This window comes from Platalea leucorodia (assembly GCF_965183815.1).
Source record: "Platalea leucorodia genome assembly, chromosome: 4".
Lineage (NCBI taxonomy): Eukaryota > Metazoa > Chordata > Aves > Pelecaniformes > Threskiornithidae > Platalea > Platalea leucorodia.
Genome location: NC_138826.1, coordinates 21,299,634 through 21,320,351, shown reverse-complemented (window position 1 = coordinate 21,320,351; position 20,718 = coordinate 21,299,634). Strand labels below are relative to the sequence as shown.

The 20,718-nt window shown below is 40.9% G+C and overlaps 1 protein-coding gene across 2 annotated transcripts in view; it reads right to left on the bottom strand.

The window, feature by feature from the left end:
* The window catches only part of ARHGAP22 (Rho GTPase activating protein 22), a gene marked incomplete at both ends in the record, with an annotated part of 157,053 nt that overhangs the window by 110,055 nt on the left and 26,280 nt on the right, over positions 1 to 20,718 (bottom strand). For both annotated transcript variants that reach the window (XM_082310290.1, XM_082310291.1), the window contains one exon: positions 13,759 to 13,846. In XM_082310290.1, coding sequence (XP_082166416.1) covers positions 13,759 to 13,846 — 88 coding nt within the window. The remainder of the gene's footprint in view (positions 1 to 13,758; positions 13,847 to 20,718) is intronic.

Sequence of the window (20,718 nt, the reverse complement as noted above, 5' to 3'; positions counted from 1 at the left end):
TTAAAGGAGAATGCTAGGACAGCTCTTACTGCTGTGCTTTCATTTCTTTCAGCAGCAGGTGAGCACACTGGCTGACATCAGCAACTCTTACCTGGCACCACACACCATTTCTCATCGGTGGCCATGCATCCGTAGCTGCTCTTGCACAGTTCACACCAACTTATAGCCCAAAGGGGAAGATCAGCTAAGCACATAGATTTTAAGAAGCACAATTTTACTGCAAATATCTGAAAGCATCTTACTCCCCAACAGCACTTTAAACTGCTGAAAAACAAGAAACTTTTCCTAACAGATCCCAGTGTACACAGAGAGCTGACAGCCTACTATTAACATATGCAAGTTTCTACACTTACTATCTTCAAAGAACTGTTGTTTCCAGAAGAGAAAGGAGGATTCACTTTGGCTCACAGAGAGACATAACTCTTCACTGATTGCAGAATCTTAAGATAATGGTAAGAAGGTCTGAGCTGGATAGAAAATATCTGAACTCCTACAGCCTGGAATGCCTTGGAAGAGGTGGTTAAGAAACAACTCCTTATGTGTAGCTTAATCATATTTTCTTCAACGTTACTGAGACCAAAGCAAAACCCTATGATGTTGTTAGCATTACATCTGAAGGCAGAACTGTGCTTTCCAAGAGGAAACAGCTGTGACCTCAAAGCACTACTAGGGGAAGAAACTGAATTCCCTCTCAGTGCTCCTGCCCAATCCTTAGGTATTCCTTTCAGTAAGACATTCACCCTACAGATCCACAGCCATATTTATGACACCTTCCACAGACCCCCACGAGCTTCAGAACAGGAGCTTAGGAGGGAATATTTCTCTTACGAAGCATGATCACAGGCATGATATTTCAATTTGTACTAACTTTCTCTGTTCTCTGCTGTAATGTGTTTGGGTCACAGGGCTAACTGTGAGGATGTGTCCTTCTGTGTTTTGCAGTGCCAGCAACACATGACACTGACGATCCATGTTCAAGACCTACAAGGACATTGGGACAGAAATAAGTTGCTGAACCCTGGTCTGTCCACTCAAAACAAACCATAGGAAATTTAGTCTGGAAAAGATCTTCTGCTGAACCATCCCAGAAGGCATTGTTTTGACTCTCTGATTCATATACAAACCTCATAGTCTCAAAGCAGAGACTTTATGGCCTCTGTGGAGTGGGAGGATTCTCACACTAGCACAGCCAGAAGTCCACTAATCTTTAGAGACACTTATATTTGTGTTAAGAAAAGTAATCTTTCTCTGTGTTACACTAGTATACCAGTACAGGCTTTCTTTTGACATAATTATACCAGCACAGCATTCCTATTGCAGACAAGGCTCTTCGTCTCTCAAGTTAGCACCTGCCAGTGTGCTGATAAATCCTCATTAAAATACACAACTCCATCCAGGGAAGCAACACAGTTTGTACAATCATCCTTCAATGCAAAGATTATACGGTTGGTTGTAACAGTCTTTCCTCATTCCCCTCACAGACAGTCCCTTTTAACACTGGATACTTTTGATTTCATAGTTCTTTGTTACCTCCAATTCCTCCTGCCCCCTCCCCCAAGTTTTCAATGAGTGTCAGACAGCTGGTAATTAAAAGCAAACCCCAGAACTAACAACAATGCTTCATGAGTTCAGCATGATATATAGCATCTTTGGTACCATACAGAGGCATGGATATCAACATCTTCTTAAGTGGACTTTAATTAGATGAGCAATGGTTTATGGATGTAGAATACACTGCCTAATCCTGCAGTTACAAATACATCTATCTCCTCTAGCTGAGATTCAAAGCCAGACTTTGAAAGAATGTGTATGTGCTGGGCTGTGCACCTGCCAGAACAGAGATAGAAGACACAAACTTGGAGAACGTAGACATTCAGAGTCTAGTAAAAGGAAGAGTTCTGTAATTACAAGTGACCTGAACTTTGTCTTCCTAATAGAAGAAATCGCATCCATTTCAATTAGAGTGCTTGAAGAAAATTAGAAAGATTAAGCTTATCAAAACATGCTACACTAAACAGAACATAGTCCTGATCCCAGCTGCCTCACTGCTTTTATACAACAGTACCTTGAGCAGAGCCTCTGCGACAGGTACTGCAGAGATGCTGTGAAGCTTATATCAAACTTATGAGAATAAAGTTGTTGTAATGCCACTAAATTCAACACAGATTAGCCACACTTCTGTAAGTGTTCTCAGCACTCATTACATCAAGCTCCTCTTAAAATCTTCTTGGAAATAAGATGGAAAACATTGGTTTTTCAGGTGCTTGTAGTCATAAGGAGTACTTTTCAAGATCTGGTATTTTACACCTGTTTGGAAACAGACTTCTAAAATAATAAACCCAATGTCGTTCCTAGTGTCATTGACATGAACACAGAACTGGAGTTCTTTATTGGCATAGCTCAGGTCTATTAATGCAGTGCAACATAAAATTTAAAATGGTATGAGGTCCTCTACAAAACAGAGGATACATCTAGGCATGCTCATGCATGCCCTACAGGGAAGCTATACCTAGGTAACTAGCACAAGGAGTTAAAACTATTCCCAGAAAAGAAAAACAAACAAACAAAAAACAAACAAAAAACACAACACAAAAAAAACCCAACCCAAAAAACAAACAAAAAACCACCCAAAAAACACAAAACAAACAAACAAACAACAAAAACCCCACACAACAGAAAAGTGAAACACAGCCATGCTGGTTGATAACTAGGTCTCAATCAAAACTGTCATAATACCTCCCCTTTAAGCCAAAAAACTTTAACCAGATCAACAGGCTCTGTTCAAGTTACTCGAATTCAGTGGAATTAACTTCTTTACAGAGCATAAAGCTATCAGGAAGGAGGAATTGCTCCCAGTGTCCTGAAATGCATGTAAATCCAATTACCAAGCAGCTACAGGATCCTATCTGTTAGAAGAGCTTGTATCACAAAAAATCCCACACATTCTGGACATGCCAAAGATTCCACATCCATCCCTTGCTTAATAAATTTCTTTGAACAACAGGAACTGATGGAAAAAGACTGATATTCTTATAATTAATTTTGTGTGTTTTAAAATTAATAAATTCCTTAGTTTGCCACTCTACTTTACAGGGACACTCTGAAGTAATAAAATTGCCTGTGTTTCATTTTTTATGTGATTAACATCAGTATTTATCTTGGCTATACCAGGGAAATTAAACTGTTCTGCTTGTTTCATGTTTTACTAGTTCTTCAGAGCCTGCATTTTCAACAATTCAGGTGTCAGACCAATTTGTTTCCCTGCAGTAACTTGCATCTTTTAAAAGTTTATTCATAAACATCAAGCCCAGGAGGGACCCATGTGATGACCTAGTCTAAGCTCCTGCATAATGCAAGAGAATCTTATGAACAAGTTCACAGTCAGGCATATATTTTGTGAGCAACCAAGTTGATAGGACCCTACCCTGGGCTAAGACTAAGTACAAGCATGTGCGTAGGGTAAGAATCCAAAAATCATTGAAAAGAAGCATATAAGTCACGTCAACACCCCAGCCTGTCTCCCCCACTCATCATATGCAATCAGTACTTTGGAAATACTTAAAGTAGCATTGGAAGGCTAAAGACGGCTTTTACAATGTAACATTAAATTCCTGTTACTTTATAGCATGATGACTTAATTAACAAAGTATAAATCTTAAGTGTTATGCACTAGACTGCCATATTTCCTTCTCCCCCCATGAAGTTCAGAAAGCCCAGCACAAGCTGGTTCTCACTGATAGCACACTACTTATCCCTAAAGCATTTCAGACAAACACAGAGTGGGTTTTGCCTGTGAACCCTCACAGCTGTTTGACAGCAGGCCAGCTGCCACTTCAAACTGGCATTAGGGCATCATTCAAAGACACGGTTTCATAAACACCCCAGATAGCAGCTTCCCAATTATAATTCCTTTTGGATGCTAGAGCAGCACATTATCAACTTTGCTATCCCTTCCCCCACGCACTTTTGTGTGGGCGGTGTGAAAAGAAATGTATTTTATTTTTCTTACCTTTGGTCTCCAGAATGACTTCCAGCTGGTATTTTCAAGTTGGCATATTATACTGAGCAGTTAAGCTACAAGCACTAACAGGTACCTCAATAGCATTAGAGGTGCTCCCTTACAGGACTGTCAGTACACTGTGTGTGTTTGGATGATGGTTGCCTCTCTCCCCTTTAGATAAGGGTTTTTTTAAAATTGCATCAGAATTCCCTTCTGGAGCAGTCTGAGAGCAAATATTTTGGTTTCTCCCACTTATGTGCCATCCTGCATTGGTTTAGAGACCAGTCCTCCTCCTTGCCCTCTTTTCAGTGAATGCAATGTGACTGATGCAGTTTCAGATGTGTGTCTATTTCTATATTCTGCATAGCCTGCACCTGCCGTGCACACCACAGAAATCAAATCCACAGCATCTCAAAGCAGGTAGGAAGCCAGAGTAAACCAACAAGTCATTAAATGCTGCAGATGTTACAGCAGTTCTGTAATGACAACAGGAGGAGCATAGCAGGTACACAAAAAAAATTCAGTTACTGCTCCCCGTCCACAAAATTTTGCATTTAGAAACAAAGAGATGTTTTCTTTATTCTTGCTATTATAAAGCATGAACTCTGCAAGAAGATACATGCATCCACTGACAGGTTCAGGATCCAGAGTATTAAAAAAAAAAAATTAATCACCTCAACAAATAATCATCATCAATCCAGCCAAAATTCAGCAATTTACTTCTCCTAGTATCAGAGCTAAAAAAAAAAAAAAATGCACTCAGCAGACATGCTGACCCTTAAAAAGCTCAAGTACAGAAAATAAAGAGGAAAGCAGACCCTGGAACACAAAGAAAAGAGTGAGCAAACCTGACTGCATCTCCAGCTCACACAACCAATGCAACCCCACAAATCAGTCTGAAATGCCTTATTATTTGTAATTTAACATGACTGTGCCAGATCAGCTAGGGACAAGAATTAACCCACTGAACCGCACAAGGCAAATCAGATGAACTTCAAATAAAGGGCCCAATCCCACAAGACTACACCTCAGTAAGACTACTGAGCTGTTAAAACATACGTGGAGCAGGTGCCTAAGCAGTAAACTTCCTTTTAGCTTGATGTTTTCTTTCTTCATGCTGATGTTGACCTCTAATACTTATTTTTACTACCTCTAGAATTTGCTGTGTGCTATAAACTACGTTGCCATATATCATGTGTCTTATTTTATTTTACTTCATCATGCTAACCTACTAAACTGGAGTACTTTTTTAGCCTCAGGGATCCCAAACATTGCATAAATCTTGTGGAGAATTCACCCACCCTTATTGCAAATGGGAACGCAGCTGCTTCTGGGGCTGAACAAAGCTTAACCTGCAACAGCACCACCAGAGCACACAAGCTGCAAGACAGCACTGAAGACTTGACTTTTGACAAATTAGCAAGAAATATAGGGAAAGTACTATATAACTGATCACATTGACAGTTTGATAAGCATATCTTTACGGAACAAAGCTGTTCTTGTACAAAAATGCTGAAAAAAAAAATCTCTACTAACCACACATGCCTTAGGGCTTAATATATTATCCTTAAGGCTGAATACTCAATAGCAGAGCTTACTCTGGAATGCCTCAGAAGGAAGAGTTCAAAATCTTACCTAATTTGCACTAAAAAGCCAACCTGATGGGATCAAATGATGCCTTGTACATTCCAGCAACAACATGCCATCATCTTACCGAGCCATGTTTCTATACCCAAAGGGCAGCCTATGCAAAATTCTATGCAGACGTATTTGACTTTGAGGAATACAATGGGTTAAGGAAAACTGCTCAAGAACAGTCAGAGATTGTGTCTTAGTGATCTTCACTAGCAGAAAAAGGTATTAATGAAAATCCTTAAGCCTCATGCTCCTTTACCAGCAGGCCTCATGCTGTCGCAACTGAAGTTGTAAAAAACATCATTCTTGTTGAAAGCCAGCACATGCATTAAAGATAGCTAGGTGCTACTGATCAGGGATCAGATGCAGAGCTTCTGCTGGAGATGCAAATTCCAGGATAGCAGAACATGTAGGCTGTCACAGCCTGTTTCCAGGCCTACTTTCAACTCCCCAGAGCACTGAGGGGTGTAGACAGTATAACTTGGAATACATCAAACACTTCTAATGAAACAAAGGCAGGATCTTGTTTATTTCATGAAGCAGGATCTTTGCTTGCCAAATGCAAACATAAGCCTTGGGCATTGCATATGCTAGGGGAGAAAAAAAAAAAAGCCAAAACCAAAGCAAAAAGCAATTTACAGGCTGCAGGTGCCTCCTGATGCCCTTCAAGATGTTTTAAGTTGATAACATACAGTGAACCAAAACATTCTTAACTATCAGAGAGCCTCATAGCCCTCAGGGGGAGAGAGGAGCCTAATAACCTTTCTGTACAAAGTCTGGATGCAGTCTGATGACCTTCAATGAGTCATCACCTTAAGTAGGTAATAGTGTATTGGTCAAGTTGTAGGGATACACCACTGGCCTGAACACAACATTGTTGAAATCAGTAAGGTTACATGAATTTAGAGGGCCAACCTTAGTCCTTTTTTTCACATTTTCTTTTCAGAAGTATTCAGTGACATGGTCCAGTCAAGTATTCAGGGAAAGTATGGATCAGGAGATCTGTAAGCAGAGATGCCTTGCCTGCAGAAGATTTGAGTTGTTACTAATACCTGCATGAGGGAAACCAGGGCCTCTCTTAACTTACTCAAATAATAGTTGTTCAACACAAATCCATTTATATAACAAGCCTAGAAATACTGGCAGCTGATTGATACCTCTGTTGATGGCAAATGAAGTTGTCAAGCTCTGGAAAGGCTACAAAACCTATTTTTTCAATCAGATAAAAATTTCAGTAGAATTAGGAAAGGAGTTACCCTGAGGAAGACAATTCGTATCTTTTGGTCTTTCTGGCAGGTCCCTAATCAGCAATCCAGTGAGAAGTTTGATCAAACTCCTTCATCCCCACACCCAGATGGAAGAGGCAAATGCCAATTCATTAAAACTGGAAAACTCCGAAGATACATATTTTGAAAAATAAGTTTATCAGGCTCAGAATGGTGGAGGGGGAAAACAGTCAGACAGATGCCATGAAATAGCCAGTAACCCCTGGCTCAGTATGTTAACCTGAAATAGTGGAGGCCTAGGTTCAAGCAGCTTCCCCACACAGTCATTACTGTATATGTCTATATAGAACATGCTTTGGTCTTCCATAAGAAATAAATCTTGTTTTCACCTTAAGATTAAATAGGCAAACAATTTGAACTTGAATGTTTCCAAAGACTTGATTTTGGCATCTGTGACAGCAGCTGAAAGCATTCAGTTCCTTTATCTTGTGGATTCAGACAGACCAAGATACATACTTATGGCAGGGCAAATGTGCAAAAATGCATGCAACACTATATTCTGTCCACAGAGCACAGTATTAGCTTCACAGGCTGGGCAATAACATTGTTAGAGAACTCTTGCTTACTGATTTGCTTTTGAGGAGACACCAATGAACAATAAAGAGTGCCTAATTTCCTCTTACAGGATGAGCTCACACTCAAGGGATTCAGGACATCTGCCGTAACTGACAGCAAGTGGCCAAACACGAGGTGGAAAGAACCAGCACCATCTAGTGCTCAGGAGCAGACGGAGCAAGCAGAGCATACAAAAGAACGCATCAAGAGTTTTCAGGCATGGAAGTGCAGGATACACACTTTCAAGGAGACTCAAGCTGCACTTGTCTTGCACGGAAAAAGAGACTGTGCAGCTGACAAAAGCCAAGCAGATATATTTGTCACTGTCTTAGTGCTAAGACTTGATTACCTTGAAGGTCTTCAACCCAAGCTATAAGGTAATAATAAACAACTGTTCCCAGACTCTGTGACTGCAAAGAAGGCATGCATTTTTATCATTCTGGGCACTCCTTTGGAAAGACAGTTCAAAGACGACATTTTAGGTTTCTCCTTCCTTAATAAATGGAAAGTCTATCTCATGTTCCAAAAGACAGCTATCACTTTTAGTGACATACAAATATTTGCATGCCCTCAGATGCACTCCAGACATCTAGAGCATTAAGCACAGATCAGACAGGACCCTCCACTGCAAAACCAAGACCATCAATCATCTCCTGCAGGTCAATGCAATGCCATGGACACTCCGTGATGTCCACGTCTCCTGCTAAGTGTTTCCACAGCCCACTGATGAAACTACATTGTTTCATTCTTTCCAGTAGGATCCAGAACTACTTTATTTTGCTGCCATTTCCCTAGTCAATATGTTTAGTGCCAAATCCCAGAAATCTAAATAAAACCCTCAAATATCAACATAATCATGTATTCAGATATGCACAGTCGGTTATCAGCTGTAGACTTCAGGAGAAAATTTAATTACCAGCGGCAAACTCGGTTTCGTGCTGCTAGTCAGAATTGCAATTTGCATTGAATAATAGAGAACATGGAATAATTTTTAATGTCTGAATTTCTAATTTCCCCTCCAGGTATTTCAATTACACACCATCTCAACAGGAACTGAGATAAAAAGGCCACAAAAATAACTTAATTGATGTTGATCACCTGGGACACAGAAATGTACCACAGAGCAGACTGCTTTGTAGGCATCATTCACCCTACTGGGACAAGACAAACAAGCTGCCACTCCAGCTGCTCTGTAAGACACTGCCAATGACACTGATGGACTCCCTACAGAACAAGTAGTCAACAATTATTGTCCCTGTAAGAGTTAGGACTCCCACCTTCTGATTCTGCCTTTCTTGATTTCCTACTTGTTATATAGCACAAACAAGGCAGTGAAACATCTTCTACATAAACCCTGCACAAAAGTTCCTGGATGAGGCATTTTACTCTGCCCCAGCATAACTTCTGGCAGAATGCAACCACTAGTCCAACTTTAAAGGAGTCACTATTGAATGCAGGTCCCTTTCATAAAGGCAAGCTGCCTATACTGAGCTCAGTCTTTATAATTAATTAGAGAGCACGACACAGAGCTCTGACTTCTAAAGTTTTGAAAATAACCTTCTACATGTAAATCAAGCACAGGCAGTCACCTTTGCTCTGGCTGAGTCTGCAAAAAGCCTGAGAAAACAGTTCTGAAGAGGACTGAACTGCCCCATTAAAGAGAGGGCTGGTGGTGTTACTCAACTGGAGTACAAAAAGCAACCTGAAGGTGCAGTTTTCATCAAGCTTCGTCAGATCGACCTGAAGTCCAACTGGTTTGAAAACTGTTTTTTTCAGTAATAGAAGGTGGAGTGAGAGGTGTGATTAGATATTGGGGAAGAAGCCAGGAGGAAAGGGGAAAAGCAAGATCAACCCCTTCAGCAGTAGTTTCCAGTGAAACCAAATTAAACTTATCACAAAACTGCACTCTTATTTTCACAGAAAGACCCAGCTGAGAGCTGTCACTGTTGACCTTGGCAGAAAGCACTGTGGCAAGAAACAGGACCTAGCTGTCATCAGTGATAAGGAAACACCAAGATGTGTACCATGAGGTTTGGTCAGGAATTTTTCAGGAAAGCTGCTTTCAACTGTAACACACCAGTTTGTTGAAACAGAAAAAGGGCACATTTCCTTTGGACAAGAGCATTACTCTGTAATGATTTAATAGTAAAAAATGAAGCAAAACCATCTTTCCTTTGCCAGAAAAAAACCTAGTAGTCACTGAGGGTACTTGCCCACTATACAGCTGACAGATTCAGGTTCTGGTCTAAACCCAGTGGAACAGAAACTTGGGTCTCCTGCATCACAGGAGAGGATGTTACCCAAAGAGGTACCAGGTAATCCACGGAAGATTTCTTGTTCTATCTTTCCACTCTTACTCTCCATGAAAAGATCAATTGAATTCATTCTGAAGCAGAATAGAACAATCTTCTTAAAAGTCACCAAGTTTTCTACAAAGAAAAGCTATTCTCCAACCAGTTGGTAATAACCCTTGCCATACCTATCAAAAGACAACACTTACCTCCTAACTTCTGAACCTTTTTACCACTCCCTTCCTTGACTCTGAAAACCTTACTCTATCAGAAAGTTACCTGTGACTCTGCAGAGAAACTTGAGCATCTCATCTCATAGTGCTGCAAAGACCAGAGAATAAAACTAGGCAGACTGTTTGCCACAGGTCATTAAAAGCATCAGCTTCCTAAAAGGTGATACCTCAGTGGCATTTAAGGCATCAATATTCCTTAAGAGGCACAAGGATTGATCTCCGAGAATGTCTAACACACTGCATTACACCACTCTGAAATGCACTGTAACCCCAGGCTAATGCATGGTTGCTTTGCTGCCCCTTGTAATCAGTCAGCTGCTGTTTCTGTTACCAGATTTGGACTCCTCTCCCAAGCAACATACAGCAGTTATTTCCATCCAGAAGTACCAGCTGCTGTGTGACGATTACCCCAAATGGTTAAAGCTTTGCACCTGACCTCATACTACCCTGATAATTTTATAAAAACAGCCCCCCACACACCTGCTAATGTGCACTGGAACATGAGAGCAACTTGAGCCCACAGCTTACCCTGCCATGACACTTTGAATTTCACTAGCTGTGAGGATGGAAGGTATGAATGGGTTAAAAGGGGTCCAGAAATGTACATAGTTTCCCCAGAAAAAGAGGATAGAGAACATCTCTGCCAAAGGAGGTATTTCAGGAAGTCCTGCCACCAGATCTAACACCAGTTTGACTGCAGAACTGTCCTGCAGTCTCTCATGTCCCTAGTTAACCCTTCTCCCAGCTGCACTATACAGCTTAGAAATGAACTTGATGAAACATGGATAACACACAATGCCCATCATTAGTTCTTGTTACTCAGCAGAAAATCAATACATGCTCTGTTACAGCGCAGGACATGCTGTTACTGAGGAAGCAGCTCCCACAGCCAAGTTTACACAGCCTGCAGCAGAGGAAAGGTGGGAAGATCCCAGCAACAGTTCCAGCAACGAGGATGCTGAAAGCCTTAACTATTGATCATGAAATAGGTTTTTGGAGGCAACTGGTATCACAGACTTTAGGAAGCTTTAGACATTTCCTTGCTGGGAGATCTCAGCCTCTCCTCTTTGCCAGAGAAGTTGGTATCAGGACACTATGGGAAGATTTTAGGAATGCTGCACTCCATTCTTAACTTTATTAGCTAAAGCTCTGCTGCTTAAAAGCACGGTAAAATCCTGTATCTGTAATTACAGCTATGGAATGCACTTGTATTCACAAGATCCCCAACTTAGTTAAGATTACTAAAAAAAAAAATCTCATCATCCCTATAGAAACTACATAGTCCTAGTTTACAGTGGGAGAACTGAGGCACAATCAGGCAGAGGTATGATCATGGCCATACGTCCAACACAGAGGAAGATGGGAAGTGTTGGAAAATAATGATTTGGGTCCTGCAAGATCATTTGTGCTCCCCTTCCTATCTGGCAACCATTTAAGAGCTGCTCACCATGTGGGTGTTCTGCAGGCTGGCAACCACACAGAACACAGTCATTTCAGAACACACGCAAAAAAGAAAAGGCATTTACGCCAAAACCAGCGCAGAATAAATGTACTGTGAGCAGAATGGGAAACGCTTCAGGCCACATTCTCCAGTGACGTCTGTGCCGAGTCACATTATGTATTGACTGGCTATTTATAGCATTTTTCAATACTTGCTATCCATGTAGCAACTAAGCTTGCTACAAACATGAATGGATTTAGCTCCACAAGGTAGGGAAAACATCTCAATTTTGCAGGCAGGACAGTGGTACACTAAGATTGAATAATTTTTCCGGGAAGCACAGAGAAAGGCAATGTCAAAACCACAAGCTGAACGCGGATGTCCTGGGATTCACAACTATGCTGTGAACAGCATCACTTTTTTTCCACCTTTCTGAATAGCCTCTTTCAAGTAGCCACATGGCATTGCTTTACCAACGCCACTGAAGCAACAGCCACCTGCAGTTCAGGACAATTCTTTTGTAGCGTACGGTAATATAACCTGACAGGTTGGGCAAGAAGTGCAGAATGGCTATTTTGCCACCTGGAACCAGAGGGCAAACTCAAATCAGCAGGAAACTCAACTGAGCCAGGCCGTTGCTCAGTTAATTATTTCAGATCACTGCCAGAACACACGGGATCTTCACAATCACAACAACCCAAGTGCTTTCACATCCCAGGTCCACAGTCCTTCTACAACAGAATGGTGCACAATCTTTGGAAAATGGTGCAGAATATGTGTCACATTCAGACAGTGAATGCTACTTCCTAGGAGATCTTCCATGCAAGCAACACTGTGAGCCCAATGGCCTGGTATTTGTGGGGCCTTGCCTATAAGGACATGGTGCAGTATAAGAAAAAGGAGGCATTAACAGATAGTGTGCAGTGATAAGGCAGAGAAAACAAAAATAAATCTCTTCTCCCCAAGTAGCTTCCTGTGCATCAAACAGAATGTTGTGACTGAGTTATTACAAAACCCTGCCTGCTGGTGTAATTAAAAACGTTGCAGCACTGCCCATTCTTCTTGCACTGCCTGATACCGTGTCAAGAGGGGTGTGCAACATAGGCATTTTAAGCCAGTCTGATTAGGAGGTAAGTAAAAGACCCCACAGACACAGGTAAAAGCACACATGCCTCCACAGCAGTAACATTCAACTACAGGGACAAGTGTTTCCTGTGTTGTCCATTCCATTAAAAAAAAAAAAAAAAAAAAAAAAAAAAGAGAGGCAGCCTAATGTAATTACTTTTATCTACCCTATCAACAGCACCAACACGGTGGTGAAACAGACAATACTTAGAGGCATGGACAGGCAGTCGATGCAGGAGAAGCTGGCTGTGAAGTAAAGGATGACTCAGTCAGTGCACTCACATAATTTTTACTAGAGTCACATTTGTCTCCCTCCTTGTTTCCAGGATCTCAGTCCTCAGGTACTGGGAGACAGATGAACTTCGTTAGTCCTTCTGCAGCTTTCTCACTCCTTTGGTCTAACACTGCTAGTGGTGCAACAGCTTTCTTCTCTGTAGATCCTGCCACCTGAAACTGCCTCCAAAATATACTGCATTCAAATCTATGCACAGATACCATCCTCTCTCAACTACAATCAGAACTGAATAAAGTGAATACAATTGCTCCTATGCTGCAACAGGGAACTTAATTCTAAATATACCCTGGAGATACCAAGCCAGTCCACAGGAAGTATCTACATGGGAGCTAAAATAATTTCAAAAGTTTTGCATTAAGACTATGCTGACAGATCATTAGATTTTCTACCTAACAAAATTTCAACCTCTCTTCCATGGCAGGTCATCTATTCTCTTAAACCTTTTATCTAAAAGTGAAACATTTTGAAACTTTTTTTCTCCCCACCCCTCCGAATTGGGGGGAGTAGTATACATGAAAGAAATTACATCCAGATACTCCATACCCCTTTTCCATAAGTTCTGTGCTGTGCTCTGTGTCAGCTTCTCCCGTAACAACCAGAAAACCACAGCAGCTTGGGAGGCAACACAGCACTCCAGGCAAGGAGCCCCCTCCAAACAGAAAAATCAAAGAGCATGATGCATCCCAGCTACTATATTCACAAAGTACCATGGCAGCAGTTATATGCAAAACAAAGAACACCGAGCAGTCTGTCAAGTCCCATTTCCCAGTCTCTCTAGATAATCTGGCTAGCACATCAGAATGCTTAGAAGTGATCAGTACAGTTCAATTATCATTAATGACAACCAATGGGAATGAGGTGATGTTATGTTGAAAGTACAAGGAAACGCTGGCCTACCTGGGGCAATTTCAAAGAGATGTTTCCCTGGTTCATCAGGATTAGGTGGCAGCTCGTTCACCTGATTGCCTTGCAGTAGTATCAAACCCTGTAAGGGACACAAACACCAGTGAAAGGGGAAAGGCCATGAAGAGGATAAGGAAAATAAACATAATAGACATAGCAAATTTAAGCCCCACTCTTCCATTGAGCTCATCTCCTTTCCACCCTTCTGAGTAAAAAAAGACTGAGCTGGTCATGCGCTTGCCTCACCTGTCATTTCTCTTGCACTGGACACTTCTGCTCTAACGATCTTTCCTCTGGAATAACGATACTCTGAGCATGCATAGGTGATTCTCCTTGGTTTCCATAACTAATTATACCTTGCAAAAGTTTCATCTCACATTACATCTACTCTTCCTTCACCCTTTAATTTCTGGTTGCAGCCTGCAGCAATGAGGTGGCTGAAGTTCTATTTCTAAATCTTTATTTCCGCACCTGAAGAAAATTGCCTGTGTTCCAGAGATTCTCAGTACACAGAAGTTCCCAGGGAGATACTGGAGGAGAGCAGATGATTCAGGTTTGCAAGGCTATGGGACTACCTTTCAATCCAAGAGACTATAGTTTCCCTAGCAAGAAATCTGAGCCTCTTTACTCCCCAAGTTCAAATGCTCCCAGAATTCAGATGCATTTTCACCTTGAGCCCAAGCATAATTAACACAATATATTCCAGTTCAGGAATTCTGCATAGCTGGTGGCATAGTACCTTCAAAGTGAACAAAATCATCTTCATCTATGGAAAAAGCTGAAAAAGAGGTCACAGGAAGCTCTCGTCTGGTAATGTGGGTGGAACAAGAATGAACACACTATTTGGACCTCATTGTTTCTCCACTTTTTTTTAGTTTAATCTTTGACATTTTAAAGGATTTCCAGCTAACATTCTTTAGGACATACACACAATAAGAGATAAAAGGCAGTAAGAACTGGGACTATCAAGAGTTAAGCCATGAATAGTATAATCAGCAGTTCCTACTCCTGCACTGAACTGCCCTGGAATGGAAGCTGGGTCCAAACCATCTTTTTTTGCTGAGCAGAAAAAGAAGAAAGAAGTTGTTTCAGTCAGTTGTTTTCACACGTATCTCTAGTAAACATGCACAGTTACATTCTCTCCAACTAATTTGGTAACAGCCAAATCCAAGACACAGTGGAGCATCATAACAGTGGTAATCAAAACAAATCCCAGTTACGCTCTTTGTCAGCTTCCAGATTCATATTACTAAGTAATACAATTAGTGTCTCATGAGACAGACAATCCAGGATTTCAACTGATAGACGACAACCCATCATATGACCTTTGCAATCTTCTCCATAAAATAGAGAAGCCAGTTGTGTTATTTTTCATTACATCTGTTACGGCATAACGTCCCTGGCTTTGCCCCATGGTAATACATTTTCCTACAGATGCTTTGTTTGGAGAAACCACTGTAATAAACCAAGGAGCCAGCTTCTATTAAATGTAAATGAATTAAGTTCTACTTTTTTTTTTTTTTTTTTTTGAGCATAGATCATTCAAAAACCACTACAAATAAATTCCCAGAACAATAATGCTTGAGATGGAAAATACTTCAGCTAGGAAATAAGTTCCAAATCACAGAGGTTTACAAGTTGGCATTCCAGTTCTGACAACCGACCCTATTAAAATGACTTGCTGCTTTGAAAGGATCTGTTTGTTGCAGACTGAAAACATCTCACAAGTACTCAAATTTGTTCTTCACAAAACAGAACTCAACCTGCCATGTCACTATAGATTCAGCAACCTGCTTCCATGTTTTGCCATCCCTCAGTGACATCAGGCTATAAACATTTATATAATTCCTCTTGACAAGCCAGATCAACATTCTAAGGCAGGGAATCCCTGTCATCCAGAATTCATGAAACTACTCCAGTTAATCACATATTGCAGGCCAATGCATAGTTAAAAGGTAGAAATGCAAGACACCCTGAATATGAGTATTCATCATCTATAGAAAAAGAAATACCACTCTATATCCAACAGATCTGCATCACCACCCCAGTGTTGCTGTATTAAAAAAAAAAAAAATCAGAAAATAAAAGTTCCAGAAGCAAAATTACCCTGACAACATTGCATATATGCTGAACATTCAACAGTGCAGATTATTGCTGTTCCTTCTACAGAATGTAAAAGCAAAAAAAAAAAAAAATCAGGAAAAAAAAAAGAAACACTTAAACAAGTCAGATTTTGTATTGAGGCCTTCAGTTTAGATATCCTTGCTTTTGCTTTGATGAAATTGCACATTTACATTTCTATCTCAATTTTGTTTCCTTGCATTTAAAAACAAAAATTCCATGCTTAGTATAACAGTAAAAGATGGTTTAATGTTTTGTAGCACATTGTAAAGTTCTTCATAACACATTTGACAAATCAAGATTTGAAAGGGGAAAAAAACCTGAATAATGACAGCTCAGAAGAGAGCCAGAGGAGTTCAGCCAAACTCTGCAAGGAGCCAAAGACAGCACCTGCTGGCTCCACGAGGCATCCTAGAGGGGAAGAGTAAAGTGTTAAAGTAGACATTATATATTTCTGCGTGCATTCTGTCCACATTAAAAAATAACAGCTGCCTGACACTGGTAGCTAGAGTGAACTGTGAGCAGAGCATGCTGAAACCAGTGAAAGACTACTAAATACTCCTGGTTCTAGGCTACCTAGCCCAGAAATCTGTTATTTGCCAGGAGATACAATAAGGAGGAAAAAGATGGAAGGTGGAAGTCAACTTTTATTTAAAAAAAAAAGAAAAAGGGAATGAAAAGAGATATTAAACAGAAAGCTACACATGCTATCCAGCAGTACCTTCCCCTGTGCCCCATTCTGCAATAGGCTGTGCTTTGCAGCCCAAAACAGCATCATGAAGCCCCACTGGGCAGACACTTGTCTCCTGTCCTGCTGTAGCCCCTGCAAAATGTGGATGTTGCAAGTTGCATAGCTGTTGTGCTCCAGGAGCAAGGAAGGAAAAGCGTTGGACCTGAATGACACTCTTCTTCCTCCTTTTCCTCTACTGAAGGAAACAAGGAGCATTACTCACGAGAATGCCAGAGCAGAGCTGCTGTGCCTATGTGATCAGCTAGGGAGTGGATAAAGGGCTGAACTGGAAGAGGATGGGGCAGATGGGCAGAGAAGTACCTCTCTGCAGCGTAACCTCCACCATGAAGTCCCGGCTTCTAAGTAAGATCAGATCACCTGTGGAACAGGAACTTCTAAAAGGATCAAGTCTCCCCATCCACATAACTCTGACCCTGTGTCTAAAAGGACAAAATACTTTTGATATCGGCATCCTGGAAAATTAAAGTGATACTATCAATTACCACCATAGTTAAACTGTCTTCTCCCAGAAAGCAAAGAACAAATTTTCCAAGCAAATCTCCCAAGTGAATTAAAGCCCTGTGTGCACTGCAACTCATGAGGTTCATGTAAAGTAGAGGTAGTGTCATGGAATATTATGTCAGCCAGGAATAAGGACCAAACAGTGATTAACTGAACACAGCATGGTTTTCAAAGACAGGACCCTGAATCTTGCTTTCTACCCAAAGCTTAAGATGTTTTGACGAGGAGCAGTCTCAAATTTTGGCTTGAGCAGGAAGACTGCTTTTCTCAGTCTGGTTTCTATCAGGTAGTTGTCTGAAACAAAAATGGTTTAATCAGATGTACTGAGAGGTCTACGCTCCCTCCTCATCTCTTCTTCATACCAAATGCACAAGTTTTGAAATAGTTTCACAGCATGCTCCTAGGGACACCATATTCAAGAGGTAAAATGAACAAAACTGTTAAATGCTTTCCTTACCACAGAATGAAGTTCCCTGAAGAAAGAGGAGAAAAAGAAGTAGCTCCTCTGTCAACCTGAGGCTGAAGCAGATGGGTAAGGGCATGGGGATAGGTGGTAGGGTCACAATTCTTTGTTTTGTCTTTTAAAAAAAGCTTTATGAATAATAGAACCTGAAGTTTTAATACTGCACAGAGAAATTGAATCCCTTTCTGCTTTTAGGAGTATATGGAACATCCCTAGGGAAATAGTGAAATGGCAGCACAAGCAGAAGAAAAATAAAATATCTAAGTTGCACAATTGAAACCAGAAAGGATTTCAGAATAGCCTAAGACAAGAATGCAAGAAGCCACAAGAAAGGACCCCAAAAATCACAAAGCCAGCTTAAAAACAAAACAAAACAAAAAATCTCTTAAGGTCATTTTGTTGGTTTAACTTAAATTTGGTGTTTATGCTACAAATTTACATTTTCAGGTCATTATCTTATTAACACAAGCTAGAAATGTACACATAGCAATAAAAACTAATACGATATCAGTTGATTCCAGCTGATCAGACTTTCAGAGCTTCGGTATTAGCTTTCAAAAAGCTGGCAATAGTTGTTTTCTGTCAGAAGATGGAATCCTCCTAAATGTTAACAGCTTCTTTCCTTTGAGGACCAATTTACATTTTGTAGAAAGAGAAGTTGTTAAAGAGACCGTAACTTTCTCTCTTCCTTGAAGGTACAGTCCTCTCTTAAGAAGCCCTCTAAGCAAAACTAGCCAGTCCCAAAACGGGTAGTGCCTACAAGCCAGCACAAAATAAAAGTTAGGCCTTCCTTATCCAGTAGTATAAAGCAAGTATAAATCCCCATTTGAAACAGATACCTAAACCTCACATTTGTAATCAAGCCGAATTCAGGACTCTGAATCAAGCCCTGTGTTACTTTAGAAAAAGGGACACTTTTATGGAGGCTTCTTTCCCTCAGCCTGAATTAGTGAACTTGGCAAATACATATAGCCGGGTCCCATGTATTTTAGGCAAAACTCAATGATATACACGCCAGCTTTTTGCTGTTTTGTAACACGAAATGGTAAAGACGTACAGCAGTACATACAGACCAGGAGATTCAGAGCGTATTTATGGTGAAGAGCAGGAAAGGTTCACAGAAAAGTGCTGTCAAACTAGTTTCAGAAAGCCCATCTTTCTGCAGGAAACTGAAGTCAGTGATGAAGTCAAAGTGATAAACCAAAATCTCACACCACAGTGCCTTCCAGAGGTTGTAATTTGCTTGCCTCCAGTCACCCTTCTCCTGCAACAAAACTAAGCAAATGGAGTTTCTCCATGCTTGATGCACCATATGGTGCAATGTCACCTGCCCCCCTTCAGTGAGACACCCCTTTGGTACATGAGGATGATGCTTACTCTAGAAGAAATCATAAAGACATAAATTGCTTGAACTGACATCCTAAACCAAAGTATTTCCCAGTCAAAATACACTTCCTTTTTGATCGTTTTCAGATTATATTTGATTTCATATATTCTGTAGAAAGTTCTCATTGAAATGACGTGTTTCTTACACTCATTTTAACCAGCTTTGATGAAATGGACAAGAAGAGGAAAATCACTATGTAGCAGGGCTCATTTAAAAAACAAACAGAAAAACAACCACAGACACAGGACAGTGGAAGGAATGTAGGACTTTCTGCAGCCACAGTGGCAATGGGGACTGTACACTGGTATAGCTACTTTGTCCTAACCAGTGTGCACCTCATTCAGCTGTGCAGAGAAGTTGCAGCAGGTTGAGCTGGTAGCATAACAACTGGAAGAAGAGTAGGGAAATAAAAGAACCAGAAGAATGATTTTTCAGAAAGGAAAATTGAGGGATGCTTACTCTACCTATGAAAAACAAGAAAAGCCTGCAACCTAGGCCCATCTCTGTAAAGTATTTTTAGGTCATAGGTGTGTATATATAGCAAAGACCTTCAGATTAGCTTCTTGTGCATTTCTCTGTACATGTCAGCGAGTTGTGCTGAGCCCTTCTATCTTATATAACCAGTCCTTTTAGGGGACAAAACACTTCTCCAGAGGGTAACAGATTACCTAGCTCACAGCTGTCCAATCTGCCTGGCACACTATGGAGAACTCTAAATAAACAGAGCTGAAAAGGTAGAAAAAAACCCCAATTCATCTTAGCAGGGAGGGTGTATCAATTCTGACAGTTGCTGTCACTGGTAGAAAGACATTACTAAATTTAAACAGACTGATGTGTCCTTGTCCAGCAGCCACTCAGACTGCATTAGCAATCTTGCTTGGGAAGTAAATTAATGATGGAGTAAATCAGTTTAAATTCCCCAAGGTCTAACTTGATGTATGCCAAAGGATGCCCCAGAAATAACCCTCAATTCATGACTAAGTTATTCCTCCCTCCCTCGGGCTTTGGGAGCCTGAGATAGCTGAACAGCTCAAGGGGCAGGCAATAGGTTACAGACCTTCCAGTAAGCTGGAGGTTCAAGTCCAATTCTTGACAATAGCATCACCTTGCACCCTTTTGGGGCCTTGGTGCTTTGAGGGCGAATCTGAAGAGGACAAGTGTTCATACCTTAAAGGTATTAGTGTAGTCCTCCCTAACAAGAGCAATTGAGAAGTCCTGCCCTGTACCAGACCCTGTGGAGCCAAGGTTTGGTAAATAAAAGGAACATGATACGGGAAACATGAATGGAAAGCTTCCTTTTCTTGACAGAGTCCCTCAACAAACACAGTGGGTGCCAGAACACTGATCATCCTAATTCTCATACCATTACCTTTAACGTAGCACTTCAGTCACTGTTACAAATGCTTTCAAGATAGGAACGGCGTAACAGTGGGGCTCAAATCTGCCCTCAGGTCTGCATTTCTGAATCCCAGGCCAAGGATGATGAACTGACTACATGAACATCTTGATTTTAGCTGAAAATGGAACAAAATTTCCCAACAGCTTTATACCAATGAATTATTTCTGACCCTGAATTCTAAGGATCAAATAGCCCAAGCTAACCCATGACCAAACCTAGCCTTAGTGTCAGTGAAGGAGATGGAAGTCAAATTGCCTCATATTTAAAACAGGCTAGGGACAGACCCCATGGTTCAACTGAGAAGTCAATTGTTGTCTCAGATCCTCATGTCT